This window comes from Electrona antarctica (assembly GCF_951216825.1).
Source record: "Electrona antarctica genome assembly, chromosome: 17".
Lineage (NCBI taxonomy): Eukaryota > Metazoa > Chordata > Actinopteri > Myctophiformes > Myctophidae > Electrona > Electrona antarctica.
In genome coordinates this window covers 14701339-14722826 of record NC_136798.1, presented here as the reverse complement: position 1 = coordinate 14722826, position 21488 = coordinate 14701339, and the positions used below count along the sequence as shown (strand labels likewise).

The 21488-nt window shown below is 40.9% G+C and overlaps 3 protein-coding genes across 3 annotated transcripts in view; 1 reads left to right on the top strand and 2 right to left on the bottom strand.

Annotated features, from left to right (window-relative positions):
• apobb.1 (apolipoprotein Bb, tandem duplicate 1) overlaps positions 1 to 10560 on the bottom strand; it is a 41130-nt gene extending 30570 nt beyond the window's left edge. The window contains exon 1 of the mRNA XM_079526898.1: positions 10321 to 10560. The gene's annotated coding sequence lies outside the window, so the exon portion shown is untranslated. The remainder of the gene's footprint in view (positions 1 to 10320) is intronic.
• On the top strand, positions 183 to 13032 carry hpcal1 (hippocalcin-like 1). The gene is made up of 4 exons (XM_079526900.1): positions 183 to 494; positions 6265 to 6769; positions 9089 to 9194; positions 11800 to 13032. The coding sequence occupies exons 2-4, from the start codon at positions 6392 to 6394 to the stop codon at positions 11895 to 11897; spliced, it is 582 nt and encodes a 193-aa protein (XP_079383026.1). The 5' UTR covers positions 183 to 494; positions 6265 to 6391; the 3' UTR covers positions 11898 to 13032.
• On the bottom strand, positions 12492 to 21013 carry pdia6 (protein disulfide isomerase family A, member 6). Its single transcript, XM_079526899.1, has 13 exons — positions 20890 to 21013; positions 20367 to 20508; positions 19756 to 19813; positions 19517 to 19643; positions 19212 to 19318; positions 18755 to 18894; positions 17626 to 17740; positions 16376 to 16516; positions 16118 to 16202; positions 15629 to 15701; positions 14895 to 15053; positions 14679 to 14775; positions 12492 to 13490 (listed from the first exon to the last, which is right to left on the bottom strand). The coding sequence occupies exons 1-13, from the start codon at positions 20945 to 20947 to the stop codon at positions 13413 to 13415; spliced, it is 1380 nt and encodes a 459-aa protein (XP_079383025.1). The 5' UTR covers positions 20948 to 21013; the 3' UTR covers positions 12492 to 13412.
• Positions 21014 to 21488: the final 475 nt, after the last annotated feature.

Here is a 21488-nt window from a genome sequence, read left to right as displayed (position 1 = left end):
AACTAATACGGCTGCATTTATTCAGGCATTTCAATACAGGCTACGCTTTCATAACCAAATTATGCCGGGAAATCAAAATACATTATACACCAAAGTGTATAATAACATTTACTCGAAATGTAAAACCCCCACATGAAATTGGGCGAGTCGAATGAAAACATCTATGCCACATCCTACAAAATGATACAACTTGCCGCTGCCCCAGCCCTAGCAATTATAGGCCTAATCTTTAACGATTTAACATACATTATATGTTATAGCCTATTTAAAAAGAAAACGTATCTTATTAAACAAACCAAAACCTGTTTAAAGCAACTCTGACACTCTCTGTGTAGCGGCAGCCTGAGGCAACTAGCCTACTCGACCATCTGAAAGTGTTTTTGTATTTGAGTTTCATGAGTAGACGTGAAGCGAACTTAATCGTGAGTCAATTTCTAAAGCCGAGGAGTGGGCTTACCAGACCATCCACCGACGCTCATACAGTTCGTAAAACGGTAAGTTCCATTAACATTTTTCGCTTTTCCCCCTAAACAAATGTGTTCTACTTCTAATACTTATACGGTGGTAGACCACAAGAAAAGACAGTAAACTTTCTTTATTAGCCTCCATTCGCGCAAAACTGCTGCAGGGGCTTAGACTTCATATGGAAGAGATGCTGTCATGCTGAAGTGATATACATATTATTTGGAGAAACCTATTGGTAAATAACTTAAAGGACAAGGTGCGGCCAGCCAGGCAGGGTAACTAATTTGCCTATGGGACATGTTCTTTATATTAACTTTATTCATTGATCACTTTTCTAAACATAAGTCACAAAGTGATGCGCGGAAAAAAAATACAAAAAAGCTACTTTCTTGTCATAATTCGTCATTTTCAACCAAAATGTTCTCAGATAGGCCTATACAAAGTGCAGTAGTCTATAGGCTATCTATGCCTATTATTCAGTTGACCAGTTTCACCTGACTTGAGGTTTCCTAATTTTTCATAATTTTAATTTATGTATTTATTTTCAAAAAAAGAGAGAAAGATCTGTGAGCTTAAATATCTTGTACAAGTATGACATATTAAATAGGTCTTGGGTGGTTAACATTTGCACATTCAAAATAATTTGTGGATTTTTAATTGCTACTTCATTCCGAGAGACAAAAACAATACATAACATTGTTTTATTCACAAATATGTACCAGGATCCTGTTTGTAGATAATATAATGATTATTATGATTGGTTATTAATACACAAGAGTCAAGACAACATGTACAGTATTCATGTTGGTCTGCACACAGCTCCTGTCCTGTGATCACTAGTTACACCGCCTCCCTCTCTCTTGAGCCTTATAGCACTACTACCCTGTTGCCTTGGCTACTGGTGTGCCAAGGGACTCAATCCTTACACTATGCATGTAGTATGTATGGCATACAGCAGTTCAGAGAAAGACTGCTATGAAAAACTTGCCAAAGCGAGAATGCCTGGAAAGCTCATTTTCTCGCCCTTTCTCCTGCATGTATAGTATACACAGACTATATAGGGATGTCCCGATCAGGGGTTTTTGCAGATTTTGAGTATCTGCCGATACCGATTTTTCCCGATCAGATATTTATATTTTTATAGAACACTTATGCCATATCACAATAGTACAATATCTAAAACCACAGACAATATCCAGTCTAATATCATAATGGATATAATATTGATACTAGGGATGTCCCGATCACGATCACGTTTTTTTGCTCCCGATCCGATTCCGATCATTTGAAAATGACGTGTTCGGCCACGAATTCCGATCAGGATCGGGACAACAGCCCTACATCAGACCAAACTCTTTACCCACGCTACTATGGATTTGCACCGGCAGACAGACGAGCACCGAGCTGGGCTGACTGCAGCACATGCAGCGTGGCTCATCCTGTGCACAATGTGCCTCCCTGACACGTGAAATGAATGTCTGTTTCCACTCCAACCACCATGAGCATGTCAGTTTATTCAATTTGCGTTCCTATCAAAAAGGAGCTGCAATACAGACGGACAGAATAATATTTTCTCAGTGATGGGAAATTGTGACCCTGTGACACAAGATGCCCTGCCAATTCTATTCTGGGAGGAGACTGGGAATTGTCCAAATGGTTAAAACGGGCTGCAGTTGCTTTTATAGTGATCAGCTATCCAGTATAGGGGAAAGAATGGACCAAAGGATGAGATCTCCCCCCACACACACACCACCACCACACACACACACACACACACACACTACCACATGTGAGAGTGAAGGGAGGCATGAGCTCGAAGCCCATGTGAAACAGTCTCATTAGCTAAGGGATGCTTCATCCTTAACAGTATAAAGCGGGCTGGGGCCCAGTGGAAGAAGTGGAACGTGCAGCCATGCATGGAGGTTGTGGGGGGTTGCAGCAAGGCAGCGTATAGTGACCAGAGTGACAAGGGAGAGCCTGTTGCTGTGTAATTGTGGAGAACTGCAAAGACTCAACTTGGTGTTGGATAATTCCCAATGGGCTGTTGTACGTCGAGCAGCGCTCCAAGTCTGTGCACACTTGACAATGTCACATATTCAATGCATGGGTTAATGCACACACACACACACACACGCACCTCTCTCTTTCTAACCACACGCACACAATTCACATGGAAGCTCAACATTCGCCTATAAATACCCCAGCTGTGGAAACACTCGTAAAATGTTATTCTGCCCTGCAAACACAACCACACGTGTGTGTGTGTGTGTGTGTGTGTGTGTGTGTGTGTAAGGATAATTATATCAATATTATTTTCCTGGCAGCTATATGTGCCGTGTTATGTAATTAGCAATGTGGAGGCAACCATTATCCATTAGACCTGCCTAAACGTCCACCATGTGAATGACTGCCATAACTATCCTCCCATCTCTTTATCATATAGTGTACTCCTGAAACGCACAATTCACAAAATAATATGAAAACATTCTGGGGGAGGGAAGACATTACTTGAAAAGATCCAGTATGTTTAGTCAACCCACGGAGAAGTGATAGTTTATCCATTTGATTATATTTTTCAGTTTTGTAAGAACAACTATTTATACTATGTCCTTTTGGGAACATGACACAGGCCCAGTACAACATCAACACAGCACTTTTCAGTCTTCCAGCATGGATTTTTTTTGTAGTGCTTCATGTGGTTTTGTGTGCAATAAATAGCAACGCCTGTATTTATGTCTGGTCCAGCTCTGCCAGCAGCGCAGTGAGCTGTCCTGGAAAAGTCCATGTGACCCCGTCCTGTGGAGGGGGTCACACTGCCTACTCCACATCCTGTTGCATGCTAGGACGGAAGAGAGGTGTGTGTGTGTGTGTGTGTGTGTGTGTTGACCATAGCCTAGAGGAAGCCTTTATAACTAAGGTCATAAAATACCAACCACTTCTACATAACATCTCAGAGCTGGGCTATAGGTGCAGACTATTTGTGCAGACTCTTTATATTTGGCAGCCTAGGGCATACGCACAGACTGGTTGTTAGAGGGTTCCAACAATTTGGGATGCCCAAAAAGGAGGCAAAAAGGCTGGCAAAGTATTGTGGTGTCTGCTTGGCAGCCGTCATATACTAGAATTTCGCCGCCCTTTGGGCGGCTCAGCCTAGCTATGTTGCAGTGCAATGGGAAGAAGGAAATTGCAAGACAGCCTCCACTTCATGTTTCCGCTGTGTTTTTAAACCCAGTATTGTGCCCTTCACATCATGTAGTAATGGATGGCTACACATCGTAGACACACGCACACCCTGGGTAAATAGTATGTGTACTGCGCGCGCGCACACACACACACACACACACACACACACACACACACACACACACACACACACACACACACACACACACACACACACACACACACACACACACACACACACACACACACACACACACACACACACACACACACACACACACACACACACACACACACAATATTTGTGTCCTTTGTGTGGACATAAATAAATGGTTAAATTGTGTATGTGTGTGTGTGTGTGTGTGTGTGTGTGTGTGTGTGTGTGTGTGTGTGTGGATAGAAGGATCATAGAACAGTATTTTTTTAACAGTATTTTAAAATATATATTTAGATTTCTATTGCCGTGAGAACGATGGCTTCCATTTTCGTAATGCAACTTTTCAGGAATAGAAAGCCTGCAGTTTCTATTAGCTTGGGTTCCCCATCGATGTCACTGGTTTCTGAACTGTCCACAGCCCTCCTATGAGACACAGACTGAGTAGGAAAAAATTGTGGTATTTTTACTATTTTATCATGATCATTAGTGGGTACCAATTACTGTATATGAAGATAGGTTGAAAAGTGGTGGAGTGGTCCTTTAAGTTTAATTGAATCATTTCTTAACAGCGATTAATTGATTAACTATTAACGTCCCTTGTGTGTGTATGTGTGTGGGGGTGGGTTGTGGGGGGGGGGGGGGGGGGGGGGGCATTGCTTTCAATGATTGAAAGCCTTAGAGAAAATTGTCCAGGATTTGAATCAGTCAATGTTCTCCTAAACCTGCCCATCCCTCTAATCTCCACAGCATGCTACAATTCTGATTAATGAAATTGCCGGAAATTACATCCACACGGCTGTATGAGAAATGAGGTGCACATAAAAGACTCCATCTTTGGTAGCTCATTCTGGTGCCAATAGCTTTTCAATAATTGGAACAGTAACAAAAGACGAAAAGAGAGACTATCTCTCTCCAATGAGCGCCTGACCTATGGTAACAGAGATAAGTGAGATAGAAGAAGTTATTCAGATTGGATCAATATGTCATTAAACTCTGTGTGCAAAAGGGAAGAGCAGCCGGTTTAGTATAACCAGGAACGATTTCCAGTACTATTACTCCATCATTCGTACTCCCACGTCTCTCTTTATTGTCCCACCCAGTTCCAGCACACATCTTTAAAGAATGCTGCCTTGGGGAGAGGAGAAAGGGAAAGGAAAGGGAAAGGGAAAATAAGCAATAGGCTAAACGCTTTGCTTTGGGCTGTAAGTCATTATGATGCCAATGTCCTACACACCATATACTGTATATACCAATTATCACAGTACACATTATTTACACCTGTAAACCTGTGATGTGACGAATAAACCTGATTCTGGGTGGCATTACCTCCATGTTGTTCACCATGGCTTCAAATTACTGCAGCTGCGCCTGCACAGCTCTGATGTTATTTTTAATGGCTCCTACTAATGCGATATTTCACAGTATCAATCCCTCTGGCTGTCGCTATTGCTCATTGAGGAAAATTGGCTGGAAAAATGGTTAATCTTCCCACTGCCACTACTCCCATGAGAAATTCCAACCGAAAGCACAGCGTGCACACACCCACCCCAGACACACACACACCTGCACTTCAATGAGTGTGATGCATGCACAGTGATTTTCTACCCAACAGTTAATATCCTGGTTATGTTTCTTCTTCAGGATAAGCTGTTTATGTGCACCCTCAAGTCCCAATCCTGAATGTATCTGTATACACAAATAAACACAATTTTCGAAATGTTACCATGGAGACAGAATTTACATAAGCCACATAAACCAAAGGCAAAAGGAATACATTGTCTACAAGATTCCACACATCATGACCATATCCCCTTTGTATTTCTTGATGAATGATAGCCTTCACATACCAAGTTGAAGTCACCATTGATTGATTGATTGATTGAAATATTTATTAACAGTTTGCAGAATTACAGTACATTTCAAGCACAACTCAATACAAAGACTGTTAACTGTGAGTGGACGACCCAATAAAGCATTACACTTGTTTACAAGAGGGTCCACCTTGTTCAATTCATCAAAACTTGACTACACATTTTAGTATGTACATGTGCTGATCTCCTTACGTTTAATCAATGTAGCTCATAGAGTAACGGTCACCTGTATCCCTCTGACCTTTGAGAAACTATCTTTTCTGAGACTTGCTATGCTAGTTTAAGACATACATCCATCCACCATGCTGTGAATGGTCGATAAATTATCAATGCCAGACGATTAAAACTGCAACCATACAGAGACCAGTTCTCAGAGATGGGCATTGGGATATATTGTAGTCTTTAATCTTATCCTTTTGCTTCATATAAAATGCCCCTCAGTTGAAATCACCACTTGGCACCACAATTAATCTTTCACACAAGTTTTATTATAAAACACTGCATACGGTGAGGAGTTATTGAGCCAATTAATCATTTATGTAATTCACACAAGGATACTAATGAGAAAATTGTTCATCTCTCCCACAGGATCGGAGGAAAACAGGCAGCCGGGGACGTCGGGGAGTAGAGCAGACATTGTAGGGGACCAGGTCCATAGAGTAGAGAAGTATTGTAGGGGGACCAGGTCTGTCTGTCTGTGAAAGAGCATTGCATCATGGGAAAACAAAACAGCAAACTCCGTCCTGAGGTCCTGACCGACCTGAGGGAAAACACTGAATTCTCGGACCATGAGCTGCAGGAGTGGTACCGCGGCTTCCTCAAGGATTGCCCTACGGGGCACCTCACCGTTGAGGAATTCAAGAAGATTTATGCTAACTTTTTCCCATACGGAGACGCATCAAAGTTTGCAGAGCACGTCTTCCGCACCTTTGACACCAACGGCGATGCCACCATAGACTTCCGGGAATTCATCATTGCATTGAGTGTGACATCTCGGGGCGGCCTGGAACAGAAGCTGCGCTGGGCCTTCAGCATGTATGACCTGGATGGTAATGGATACATCAGCCGTGCAGAGATGCTGGAGATCGTGCAGGTGGGGAAATGTTGTGTTTTTCAATAACGTTGTTAATTTACTGTAACTCTAAAGAGTGAAAAATGAAACCAAAAACACGATTTGGAGTTAAATTATTAACTATTTTAATGCTGCATGGTCTTAATTTCTGCCGTGGGGGTGTGTCCAGTGCAATTGTAGTCAGAGGATGCTAAACGTGGGTGCCATGTGTCTGCGATCAGCGTAAAAGGGCCATGAATTAGTCATGGTGTGTTTGGGGTGTTACATTAATTAAACCAGAGTGTCAGGTGCCATCACCTTTAAGAACCAGCTTGTGCCCCTGGTAGGCCAGTCAATCTAAGCTAAAAAGGGGCGTGACCCAAAATAAATTGGAATAGTAATCGTTCAAGGTTTTTTATAATCCATAGGGTCATCCAAATTATATTAAAAATTGATGTTTTGAAAAAGTGTGGATCATGGTAAATTCAGGGGTTGAACTTTGGTACCATTAAAAATCTATAAAGCAAAAATTTCAAAATTGAATTATGCTTTAAGTAGCATGTGACGTGCCAAACTAGGGGGTTTGCATGATTCTGAATCCATTCCAAGCATTAGTTTTGCATGAAAAACACTCAGCTCACACTCACTAAATTCAGCCATATAGCCACGCCCAAATGTGTACCCCAACCTTCAATCCCAGATTTTACCATGATCCACAATTTTCCAATACAACGATTTTTAATATATAATTTGGATGACCCTAAGGATCATAAAAAACCTTGAACGATTACTATTGCAATTTATTTTGGGTCAAACCTTAGATTGACCAGCCTATGGTGAAAAGTGCGCCCCTGGCATGAGGTGCATTCCTATCTGGAGTGGAAGACGTGCAGAATAAGTTTCTAGCAACAAAACCAATGTCCTCGTGCATAAAGTGAAAACACACAAGCTTAAAATCTATTGGGAGCATTATTGATAATGTGATATAATCATATCAGGAGACGTGGCTGAAACAAAAACTCTCCTAAACATTGAAACAAGGTGTCCAAACGCAGTGCATGGCCGTTACTGCGTTAGGCCCTACGTTAAGTTATGAGAGGTAGTAAATACGGTAATAGGCTATCTGAGAATATTTTATCAGCTGCATGAAGATGTCTTTCCCTCTCTCTTCTTGTGGAGAGACATTCATATTCTTCATTTTCTACAGTACTTGGCTGTGCGCCACCGCCTCCTAATATGTCAATAATAAACATTAACAATATATAAGGTTTCTTATTGGTTTCTATAGCTGTTTATTGTTCCTTTTCTAAATCTAAAGTCATGATATTTTCATTGTGGATACAGGCTGCCATTTCTATTTATATTCCTCTTATCAAAGTGGCTATATTTACTCTTCCGACATGGTTAACTGAACGGCTGCCTGGGCCATATCAATATTAGCTCAGTCCACTAGGTTTGGGAGGACACAAAAATGAATGTCAAAAAAACACATCCCCCCGTGGTCAAAGTAGCCCTGACTAGATGCTTTTATTATTATTTATGTAATACTCCTTACTATGCATTATATACCATTTGCAATTTTTGTAGCATAACAAAACATTGAACATTATAATCTACTTTTAACTGAAAAAACAGGAGAGAAAATCATTTTTAGCATTAGCACTAGCAACATAATCCTTCTGAAATTGTATATGCAACATTAAAACTGCCCTTGAGCAAGACACCTAAGTCTATGATGATGATGATGATCCTTCTATCCCCACACACACACACTTATATAACCACTGATATAAACAACATTAGGAAGGAACTACAAACAAGCCCAAGTCGCTTATAAGCGTAAACAGTGTGTTTGTAAATGGCCAGCTTCCAGGTGTGAATGTGTGTACAAGTAACATGTGTATGAAGCATTGCCCACTTGAAAAAGAGATAAAAATGTGATCTACCCTGGTTAAAGAATGCACTGCTATTAATACCTCTTCGATTTGGTGCTGAGGGAAAAGAGAGCAGACTAAGTACAGAGCCAATTAAGGTCTACTAAAGTTTTTAGGGTTGAATTGAAGGTTTAAGTGGTTAAATGTCTGACAATACGCATTAAGATGAATCATATTAATCACAACATATTAATAGAATCTGAAAACTGAAGAACAATATTTTTTACAATATTGATCAAGTGACTTGTTTGCACTCCCAGCAAGCCAAATGACGACCTGTTACAAGTCTATGAAGCTATCTATGAAATAGTAGAGTAGAATAGTAGGGGAGGTGGTCCCACTCCCTGCTTAATCTCTCAGCTAAAGGGGCCTGAAAGACATTGAAGACCCCTGCTATACATGCTCACTTATCCCCCATCCTCTACAGGCAATATACAAGATGGTGTCATCAGTGATGAAGATGCCTGAAGATGAATCAACACCAGAGAAAAGGACAGACAAGATCTTCAGACAGATGGATATTGACAATGATGGTAAGAGACACGCATCTAAATGTTTGTAGTCATTGTGAAACCACTGAAATACCCTGAGGTGCTACAGTATATAGCACCAGAACCATCCCAAATAACCACTGAAGACTCAGGTGCTATACAGCACGTCCTCTGCTATCCCAAAGAACCACTGAAGACTCAGGTGCTATACAGCACGTCCTTAGCCGCAATTTGCAACTCTAGATTTTTTTATAATGGGATGAATCTAGAGTTGCAATACCCTCCATTGACTCCCCACTCATCCAATTTGGTTTGCGATCTGCTTGTCTTAAACAACGTTAAACTCACCAACATTGCAGCTGTAGTCCACGCTTGAATTATCCTCTTTCAATCTGCCGAGCTTGTTTTTCATAAAGATCCACTGTAGACATGTTATGAGCTACTTTCTGTCAAGAAATTCTGTGCAGGTGATTCTTTTTCTAAGTGCTGGAGTTTGGAAGCACTCGTCGTATGTCACCGAACGGCCCTGCGTACCACCTGTTTCGAATTTGCACATAATGCAGGAGGCAGCAGCGCGACCCGTTAACAAAAACGAGTGCTTCCAAACTGCAACACTTAGAAAAAGAATCACCTGCAGAGGATGTCTTGACAGAAAGTATCTCATAACATCTCTACGGTGGATTTTTATGAAAAACAAGCTCGGCAGATTGAAAGAGGATAATTCAAGCTTGGACTACAGCTGCAATGTTGGTGAGTTTAACGTTGTTTAAGACAAGCAGATCGCAAACCAAATTGGATGAGTGGGGAGTCAATGGAGGGTATTGCAACTCTAGATTCATCCCATTATAAAAAAATCTAGAGTTGCAAATTGCGGCTAAGCACGTCCTCTGCTATCCCAAAGAACCACTGAAGAACCGCAAAACACCATTTTTGGGAGAGTGTAGGGAAGAATGTAGCGTATTGCAACTCTAGATTCATCACATTATAAAACAACCTAGTGTTGCAAATTGAGGCTAGGAGTGAGCGCTAACTAGTTTCCACAGCAACCAGGGAACAGACAAGCAGAACAAATACACAGCATAAACAGGAAACATCCATCCAAACTAGGCTAGATTGTAATTTGAAGATGTTACACCTGCCAGCCAGAGCCAAACACCCATGAACTAACCTGAATTAGCTGAAGTCATGCAGCTTTGGTGCTCTTCTGCCACCATGGAGAGATGCTCTTCAATTTGTGACTCCTCTCTTGCTTGATTCTCCAGCTAGTTTTGAACACTTTCTCATCAATCCACCCTGGATGGGGTATCTGGGGGAAGTTTTCAGCTACTGTAGTCATGGCTGTTTACAGTGTACACATTAGGCGCTCACATTAACTGCCCAGAAGTAGACCCAGTGTAATTCACCTGTTTCCCAAGGAGCTTACTGGGGGGGGGGGGGGGGGGACAACAGGAAGTGAATGTGTGCTTTTGCTTCACTTCTTCCACACTGACACTTCCTATTCAGTTGTCACAGTCAGTGTTGCCATGTCTGCTTATTATAAGCGATAATATATTGTAAATATTGGTAGTTGCTGGTTGTGTTTGGGCTTGTTTCTAAAGTGTAGTTGCTTATTTGGGCTTGTTGTTATGTTGTTTAAACCAGTGCTTTTGTTCCCAAATGTGTCACGTCAAGGACCCCCAGATTAATATGTAATTGTCAACGGATATCCATCTGAAAATATTTTGTGCAAAACATATTCAAAATATTTCAATTTATTGAAAATAACAAAATAACAGATCTAATTTAGTGTTAGTGTTTATTCACATTTCTGGAATAAACACTTCAATGTCACCTTCAACTTATGACAATTCTGCTAAGAGGAAACACAGTTGCCTATTCAGCAACTATAGTGGCAACTGGTGCCTTATCCCTTACGCCTAATCATATAAAGTATTTTTTATTATTTTGAGAAACATTTTTAAAATGGTGAAAATAGGCGATTTGCACCGGCACGTGTGCTTGTAGATCGCCGATTTTCATTATTTTAAAATGTTTTAAAAATTGACTAATACGATTAGGCATTGATTGATTGATTGAAGTATGTATTAACAGTTTGCACAATGGGTACATTTCACATGAAAGCACAAGAGAGAGAGAGAGAGAGAGAGAGAGAGGGCGGGGTCATAGTGGTCAGAAGTGCAATGCGCTTGAAACTTTCAACCCCAAACTGATTTATTTGTGTATGAAGTGTTCTCAAACACGTTGATGTTAAGGACCCTAAAATCAGATGTCAGACCTCCATTTGAAAAGATTGTGTGGCAGGGATCTCCATAAGAGAAGATTTATCAGCATTTTTCAATCTACACAAGCTCATAAAAGAATCACAATGCGTTGTGAACATGTAGATCGGCTATTTTCAAATAGCTGAAAAAATAGTGTTTGAACTGTTTAAACTGTTCCTCATTTTGCTGGGGACCGCCATCAAATGGTGTATAGTATGGTTTATACAGTATACTATTACTAATGGGTGTCACCTAGGAAAGAGTCAAAAGACCATAATCTAGCACTTGAATTCTTGGCTAAGAAGTTAAATTGATGCAACAGCATCACCTGCTGGCTTAAGCCATGACTCCACCAGATGTATATGTAATGTGTTCTTCTTCCACAGGCAGGCTGTCACTGGAAGAGTTCATTAGAGGTGCCAAAAGTGACCCCTCCATTGTCAGGCTACTGCAATCTGACCAGGGCACATCTCGTCAGTTCTAAGAATAAAAGACCGGGACAGATGGATGCTGAAATAGACATTATCGCTATCTCTCTCCCCCCAAGTATGCATCTATTCATTCCATTGATAGTTTAGAGCCCTATACTAGGGGGTTCCAGTCAACTAAGCATGGTTAATTGTCATCTTGTTAAATCATTCATCCAAATACAGACAAAACCCACACCTGCATGCATACAGCTAATGGTGTTAACTTGACCATGGTTCTGTTCATCACGCCTGACAACTTGGTGTTTTCATATTCACTAAATGTCGTAATGTTTACATTATCAAAGTTCTCCATGTTGCATGGATATGGCTCCCTCCTGTCACTGCCCAGTGGATGATGTTCTTCAATTAAGCCATTCTGTATATACTTTAAAGTGTTTTTACTTTGTCAAGTGCCATATTTGTACCAATAGCATTATATTTGCAGGTGTTATCTTTGTACTATGTCACTCTAAGAGAAAATAAACTTAAATGTTACTTGGTAAAAATTCTATAAAAGTACTCTCAATATGCCTTTCGTATCGCATGCACTCCGTAATCTTTATATTTCTGATATTGTAACACAGTTTACATGAATAAGAAGGCAGTGATTATTTTTATTCCTTTTTATTTTTTGTAACAAAAATGTCATTGTTTTCACGCAATTGAAATAAAGTTGTGTAAGAAAAATCTACACAAAAACTCCAAACTGTATTCTCTCCCCTTGTCCTGGACAGTCACGCTGCAAAACCACCAACCACTGAATTAAAAACCAAACAATTGAATTATAAACATTACATAAGTCACATCAGGTTGGGCATGTTAAGAGTTTCTGAACATTAAGGCTGCACAATTGGGCTATGGCTCTTGATTAGTTTGCGTAATTTTTTAATGATTAACGATAATATATATATTTTTAAATAATTTTCCTAATACCTTTGTAGCTTATTGTGCCCATCAGTGCCATACTGTATCTCTTTGGACAATTGGTTGAGATTTCATTTTGCCTGAAGGATGGGGAGATGGGTTGCACAAGGCTGTGTGTGTCAAATATGTTGTTTATATATATATATATATATATATATATATATATATATATATAATAAAAAAAAATCTGTTACTTTTCAGTTAATTGTGCAGCCTTACTGAAAATGACCACAATAAAGCTGGCCGACACGGGGGAAGGCTAAACGAGAAAACAGAGAACGATGTCTGAAAACAACTTCAACTGAACTCCTCCCACCCCCTCTCTCCCCCAGAGGGCGGGGACCAGTAGAACTGTGCAGCATCTAACATTCAGCAGGTCTGTGAGCAGAGTTCTCTGGAGGCCACAACCCCCCAACCCCCCCCTCTGACTGACAAGAAAGATGTTAAGACTCTTCAGGTTGACTCTTCTGGAGTATTTCAGTAACTGAGCGACCTGGCCTCCCATTCATCCACAGGAGAGGAGAGGCACGTTGCACACAGGGTCTGGCCGGTCCAGACCGGAACAAACCAGGCCAGTCTGGATCAGCCCCAGCCCCCGTTTTGGCTCATAATTCAATCCTGCCGCCAAGTTCATCGTCGTCGAGGTCCACGTCGCTGAGGTCGTAGTCCTCCTCAACAGGAAGCTGTGAAGGACAAATGGCACAAGATGAAACTACAGATACACAAATAAGGGTAGCATACACACTTCCCTGCTCATAGATTCTTGTCAAAAAACATTTTTAGATTAGCAAAAAGATTTTGAACATTTTAAGTCTACATATATGGCTAGTATCTACAGTCAAGACAAAACATAATATTTACTGTAAATATAGTACAGCCAACTGGCATTAAGACATACAGACTATATAGATATGACTTTAAATAATTTACAGTGCTCATACTGTATGCCAGAAACAGGACTCTTCTTAAATGAAGACAAAATATTGGAGAACATCCCATTCTTGACAGAGTATGTGTGTATATATATATATATATATATATATATATATTTTTTTTTTTAAGTAGTTAAGGTACGGTTTAACTTAAGACACACTGGACGTGGCTGGGATCTAATCTGTGAACCTTATGTTCATGGCAGGGTCTCTAGACACCAGCCAACACTTTAAACATGGAGTGCCATGATTTTTGTATTTTGTCCAGTTTTTCCATGCTTTTTATGAGGTGACAGTACTTAAAATGACGTATTCCCTTTGTATTTAAGGTTTCTTCCTAGAGGCTGAAACCTTGACAGTCAAACATGCCAATGAAAAAAGAAACAGTGATATGGTGACATTACAATATCATCTCCTCCCATAACCCCTCCCCCCTTTAACAAACAACAGTCGTGGGTGCGGCTTCAGTTCAGGTGGATCACTACCCATACTTAATGAACTGGTGGGCATGTCCACATAAAAATGTAATTTTAACAAATACCGTACACTTTTTTTTAAACAAAATCGTCCTCCTTATATAATAATACCTGATGATCATGTTTTAGGGTGGAAAGAAATCACAGCACTCCCTCTAAAGATGGAATGCCGTGACCACACGTGGCGATCCACCTGAACTGAAGCCACACCCACAGCTGTTGTATGATAAGGGGGAGGAGTTGATATTGTGATGTCACTAACGTGGTGTATTTTGATTGGGCCTTTTGACTCAAAGGCTTTCAGGAAGAAACCAAAAATACACAGGGAAGACATTTAAATATTCTAACCACACCTGGGGGTCTAGCTATTAGAGCAATGTTAACTCCATAGACGCATACAAAACAGAAAAAGTACAAAAATCACGACACTCCATCTTTAACTTATTACAGTCTTCCAACCTACCTCTCCATCTTTCCCATCCCAGGCGTCTACTTTGCTGATCTTGGGGAAGGCGCCACCTCCAATTGTAGCTGTAGAGCCGCGGCCCACAGACAAATCCCTATAAATGGGAGCCACAATAGCATTCAATAAGATCAGACACATATCACAATGTGTGTACCCAGTGACACCCCGTTATACCAATTTCATTTATAACAACATTTAGGTATCGCCCTCTACCTGAGGAAGTCATTAATGCCGGTCTCGCTGAAGGAGCCTCGGAGAAGAGCAAACTTCATCTTGCGGGTGTTGATGGCGGCCATAGCAGGGTAGCCAAACCCACCAATACCCAGAGAGGTCTCCAGATCCATCTGGGCTCCAGCCTCTGTCCACAGCCACCTGAGAATCAATGTTGAAAGAAGTTGGGAGATTACTCGGGCCTAGTTCACACCTACACAACAAATGTTCGGTCCGTGTGTGATGCCTGATTGCTTTTTGATTGCTGCTCCAATTCATTTTCAATGGGAGTCACATGGTTTGACCAAACATTTGTTTGATGAGGGGGGAGCAATCAGCAATCAGCGATCAAACACAAATGTTTGATCAAACCATGTGACTCCCATTGGAAAAGCATTGCGGTGGCCCAAAAAAACAAAAAAACAACCAAACATTGCTTGATTGGTGTTTGGTCGTTTTTTTGGGCCACCACAATGCTTTTCCAATGGGAGTCACATGGTTTGATCAAACATTTGTGTTTGATCGCTGATTGCTGATTGCTCCCCCCTCATCAAACAAAAATGTTTGGTCAAACCATGTGACTCCCATTGAAAATGAATTGGAGCAGCAATCAAACAGCAATCAGACATCACACACGGACCGAACATTTGTTGTGTACGTGTGAACTAGGCCTCACAGTACACATTTTATTTACTCAGTCTCTGATCATAATCATCCCTCACAAATAGAACTCTTACCCCCACATCATCTTCTTGTTCTTCTCAGCCATCTTCATCAAGACCTCCAGGTAGCCATTTCTACCAGCAGCACCTGTTGGTTCAAAATACAAGGATGAAGGATTGAAAGCTTTGACTAGTCTCCCTTTAAATCTCCAAGTGACAAGTGGTTCTCTACACTTCGACTAGAGGGGAGGCTTTTTGGACCCTGTAGAAAAGGCTCGTAGCACGGTACTTGCTGCCACGCTATGAGCTTGTAGATCTGATATTTTTCAACAGCTAAAGCATAACAATGCTTAAAACACCAAAAGGGGTTCCCGTCCTGAATGGGTTAACAGGATATGACTGCTTCAGACGTGCACGTGTGACCGTACTATTATCCTGCATGCATCGATTAGATCCATTCTAATGGATGTGTAGTAGTCATACCAGCTCAGTTTGACCTAGGCCAGGTGTGACTACCCAAATCAGCCATCACCCACACCACAGAGCCCAAGAGTGTGACCTCACCAGTGTCCAGGATGTGGGGAAGTACAGAAATGACACATAGCGGGCTGTCTTCACAAGTGTTCTTCAAGACGTCTCCATTAAGGATCTGAGACACACACAAAGACATTTTATGAGAGAACACACAATAAAGCAATGGACCAGCTATTCCTTAACATGGTGAAATTATTATTTGATGCCGGGTTGTAGTTTTTATTTGTATTCCTTAGTGTGCACAAATAATCTGTCCTGTAGTGTTACTGTGTACACAGCAGCACTAACCTCCAGCAGCTCAGGGGGGGGAGCATTGTCAGTGAATAGATCCATTGCCGCAGCAACAATGTCAGAACGGGTCCGGCCGCCTTGGTAGTCCTGAGGCGCCTCCCCTTTACGGAAGATCTTGATGGAGGGGAATCCACGGATCTGGACACAGAACGGTTATTCAAGAATTAAACATTTTAATCAAACTGACAATTACACAGTAGCCTTTTGAAGCAGCCATCGCTAAAATCTAATCAGCATTTGGATCTTTGCTGCTGTCAAGTTTAACTCCACTATGTCTGTCTTGTATTTGTACAAAGATGCTTACCAACAGTAAAATGAGTTACTATAACAGCCAGCTCGCTACATATCTTCAGTCCTGACATATTGCACTAACCTACTAAAATGCTGCAGCTTCCTGCTAAAGAAATGACTTCAGAGTCCAGACTGAGTAAAAGAAAACTCAGAAAGCCCAGCTGTCTGATCAAAAGACAAGATAATTGAGATATTAAGATAATAAACATAGGGCTGTCTGCAGTAGGGTTGCACAGGTGTTACAGGTTTTACATTAATTTGGCCAACCACACAGGGAGATGAAATCAGTTATGCTTCCATCTGGCAAAATACTTTACTGGTGCTTGGTAGAGGAATTTCCATGAACACATGCCATCTCAATGTAGCATGTTGATGTTAAACACTTGCACTTTGTGGAATGGGCAATAGAATATCAATATACCTTGTCCTATACAGACTCCTGCTGTGTTACACCTGTTAGTCCAGGAGTCTTCAACAAGGGGTCCTGTATGGGGGCTGCTAAATCATTATGTGATAGGGACTGTAATAGGGAATTTTATTTTTTACAATAACCACTTAAACCCTTGTCCCTCGTATCCCTATGCTGGGGGTAACATTAGCTGAAACATTGCAGATCTACAAGCTCACAATGCAACCCGTTTTGAGCTTGTAGATCGGCTACTTTCGGCAAAGGGTTTTGGTGTACAGTACACTGCACATTGGAAGAAAAGAGCAGACCAAGTACTGACCAAAAGGTCACGTATTGTTAAATGTCTAAAAAAAAAAATACATATTAACACAATATGTAGGGGGTCCCTGCTTCATCTCTCTCTCAGCTAAGGGGTCCTTGGCCTGAAAAACATTGAAGATCCCTGTTCTAGTCCATCTATATGTAGTACATCTCTATGTTAGACTTATGCTGCACTGCTGGTTCCTATAAATTCCCACAATAGGCGTTCAAAAAGATTCTTGCTTACCCCATAGCGGCTAGCAAGGCCCTGGTGAACGGTAGCATCCACAGCTCCCAGGTGAATTTTGCCTTTAGTCTGATCCTTTACAGTTGAGGCTGCAGCTGCCCACTCAGGCTCAAGGCTAATGACAAAAGACATGATTTGATGATCAGAAAATGGACATGGACGTTAACAAAATGAAATGCTCATTATTTGAAAGAAAAGACTAGTATGGTTACTAGTACAGTTACAAATCAATTAACAAACTGATGTCCTTTGTTTGCAAAAGATAAATATTATGTTGAGTTGAGTATACAGCAAATAGTACTAATGTTCTAAACACGAAAAAGCAGTACTATGGAAGGTAACCGCAATTTGCAACTCTAGATGTTTTTATAATGGGATGAATCTAGAGTTGCAATACCCTCCATTGACTCCCTACTCATCCAAATTGCGTTTGCGATCTGCTTGTATTAAACAACGTTAAACTCACCATCATTGCAGCTCTAGGCCAAGCTTGAATTATCCTCTTTCAATCTGCCGTGCTTTTGTTTCATAAAAATCCTGTCAAGAAATTCTGTGCAGGTGATTCTTTTTCTAAGGGCTGGAGTTTGGAAGCACTCGTCGTAAGTCACTGGACGGCCCTGTGTACCAACTGTTTCGAATTTACACATAATGCAGGAGGCAGCAGCGCGACCCGTTAATAAAAACGAGTGCTTCCAAACTGCAACACTTAGAAAAAGAATCACATGCTTAGAATGTCTTGACAGAAAGTAGCTCATAACATGTCTACGGTGGATTTTTATGAAACAAAAGCTTGGCAGATTGAAAGAGCATAATTCAAGCTTGGCCTAGAGCTGCAATGATGGTGAGTTTAACGTTGTTTAATACAAGCAGATCGCAAACGCAATTTGGATGAGTAGGGAGTCAATGGAGGGTATTGCAACTCTAGATTCATCCCATTATAAAAACATCTAGAGTTGCAAATTGCGGCTATATGGAAGGAAACCTCATAACCTGTTATTTTGTGAGCGGGTAGAATCTAGATGTGTGATATGTGGATCAGTGTTGAACTACACTGTAGTTCAATGTTATGATGCGATTCACATCTTAACACTGAACTACACTACACACAGTTACATCATGTGAAACTCACTTCTTGCAATGTCCACACCAGGGCGCAAAGAACTCCACCAGCCACACGTCACCGCTATCAAGCACCATTTTGTCAAAGTTGTCATCGGTGAGCTCCACAACAGCGTCCTTGCTGCCACCGCCACCACCACCACCACCACTCTGGAAAAATACATAAGTCACCCAGCAGTGTTAATTCACCTTTAGCTAAGCCCCACCCTCTCCCACTTTGACACTTTCCAGCCGGGCTCATTCATTCCAATGTAAATCTCATGGATTTTACACATTAAATACTGGTTCATTTTTGGAACATTGTTTTTTTAAACAATGTTTTATCATATAGGAAAACTATTGGTGGAGAGGTTGGTCTACTCTAACCCATGTTATGCTTAGCTGTATGGACCATAGCAGTTTGGGGAGGGGCTTAGCTATAGGTCCTTGTCAAACAAGGCAATGCTGAGGTTGAATAGTTTGTGTACTTGTTTGCTGTAGTCAGAGCCTCCAGATCTGCCACTGAGCCTGTCCTTAACCAGTGCGCGGACAGCATTCAGGGCTCCATCCACAATAGCCTGGCTAGTGCGTCCACCTGATGGAGGAAAGGATTGCAAGGGTTACCTTACCGTATATTTAACCAAGCAGCAGGATCTCTCACTGCGGTCAGTTCCAGAATTCAATAAAAATGCACAGTTCCAGAATTCAATAATAATGCACCATCAATGACGATGCAGTGGCAGACGCTAACTAGCTAGGTCTGGCTTTTCAGAGCAAAGGATTTTAACGTTACCTTGGAAATCATCTGGCTTGTTCTTGTTAGCTCCAAAGATCTTGATGGTGGGGAAGCCCCTGACACCATACTGTCCACCCAAGGACTTGTGCTGGTCTGCGTCTACGGCACCAACCTTGACAATACCCTGTCGAATCACACAACATGTGACTGGAGCAGAGTATTTTCCATAATCTATAGAAACGCTTCACACCTTATAGTGAGTATCGTACAATTACTGATGTTTGCATCGAATTTACCTTCAGGGCTGTGGCTGTTTTCTTCCAATCAGCAGTCAGGCTTTGACAGTGGCCACACCTGTGAAGATTAAACAGTGGCGGTATGTGTAGTTTAGTGACATACTGCATTCATATTGACATGCAAAATATATACATGTAGAAATTAAAGCCCACAAATACCCAACTATCTCAAAAGCTTAAAAATGTTGTAGTTATAAAAAAAATAAAACCCCAAAAAACAATGGATAAACAGTTGAGAAGCATAGGGTAAATGTGTCATTTAAGGTACAGGTAAAGAAGACTAATGTCAAATACAACTTTTTTTTTTTTTTAAAGCTATTAAAACATACTTCAGACCTCATCAAATAGGTAACACCACACCTTTAAAATGAAAAGTCAACTTCTGAAAGTCATACACAAGTCAACTTCTTTCTAAATAACTGATTATTGTCCATATGGTTCAGACCGATCAGGCACTTTTTAAAATAAAAGTATTAAGCAAATGCAAAAACACAAATACAAATCAAGTCTGTATTCACTGAAGTTAAGATATTGTATGCAATGTTGCATGTGTGCTTATCGTGTGTCTGGGTCTCATAATCAACTTTTCCCACGGCAGATGATCCACTCACCATGGCGCATAGAACTCAACTAGCCACAGGCTGTCACTCTGGATCACCTCCCGCTGGAAATTGGAGGGATTGAGCTCAACAACATCATCACTAGCCGAGTAGAACCCTTGGACTGCCAGGACCAGGGAACAGACCAACACACCTAGAATACATAACAAATCACAAATCATCACAAATAAATTAACTTCAATCTGGGCCTCTTGTCTTGGGTCGTCTCTGTTTACAGAAAAACAACAAGGATACCCAACAAAAGACGTATAGATGCAGCTCAAATGCACAAAGGAATAAGCGAGCAAAACAACATTAGGACATGTTTTTTAACTATGAACAATGAATATAAAACTATCATCAACCCATTCAACTATCAGAGGCCCATGTGAGTGCTTTGCCACTGACTATACACACGTATAGCCATTAGCTATCCGGATTTATTTTTAACGGAATGCATTATTGCGATTAACAGCCTACTGGCATTGTACATAATGGACAGAATCACAGAAAGATCAAATTGTAATACATTTACCTAGTAAAATCGGTCCCATCGCTACTTCAGGTCTCATCCGCTTCCAATACACACACATTGACTGACGCAGCGCGCCGCTTAAAAAAGTACACAGCAAAATCTTACCGTGGCCCACGTTGATTGGTGGCCTGGTGACAACGTTGTGCCTCGTCCAATCACCGTGCGCCGTGTAGATCACTGACCAATCACCGTGCGCCGTGTAGATCACTGACCAACGCAGGGTGGGAAACAGATGTTCCACCGACATTGGTGACCTATTGAATTCTGTGACTCCAGCATTTAGCATTTCATACTAAGCATTTCATTCATTTTCATTAACTTTTCCAAGATAAATGTTCGGGATTTATAGTGCAGCATGACATCATATTAACACGTTTTAAACAATGAAAACGTCTGGATATTTTAGCACTGAAAAGGGTAGGCAATTTCAAACTTTTATATAGTTTATAAACATACTTTATGTATTTATTTTTGTATGCCCTAAATGTCAACAAGAGACAAACAAATAAACAAAATGCCCCCCCAAAAAAACAATAAAAAAATAAAAATCACCAAACATTGTTTTCACAACGACCTCGAATTCAGAATTAGACAGGTCA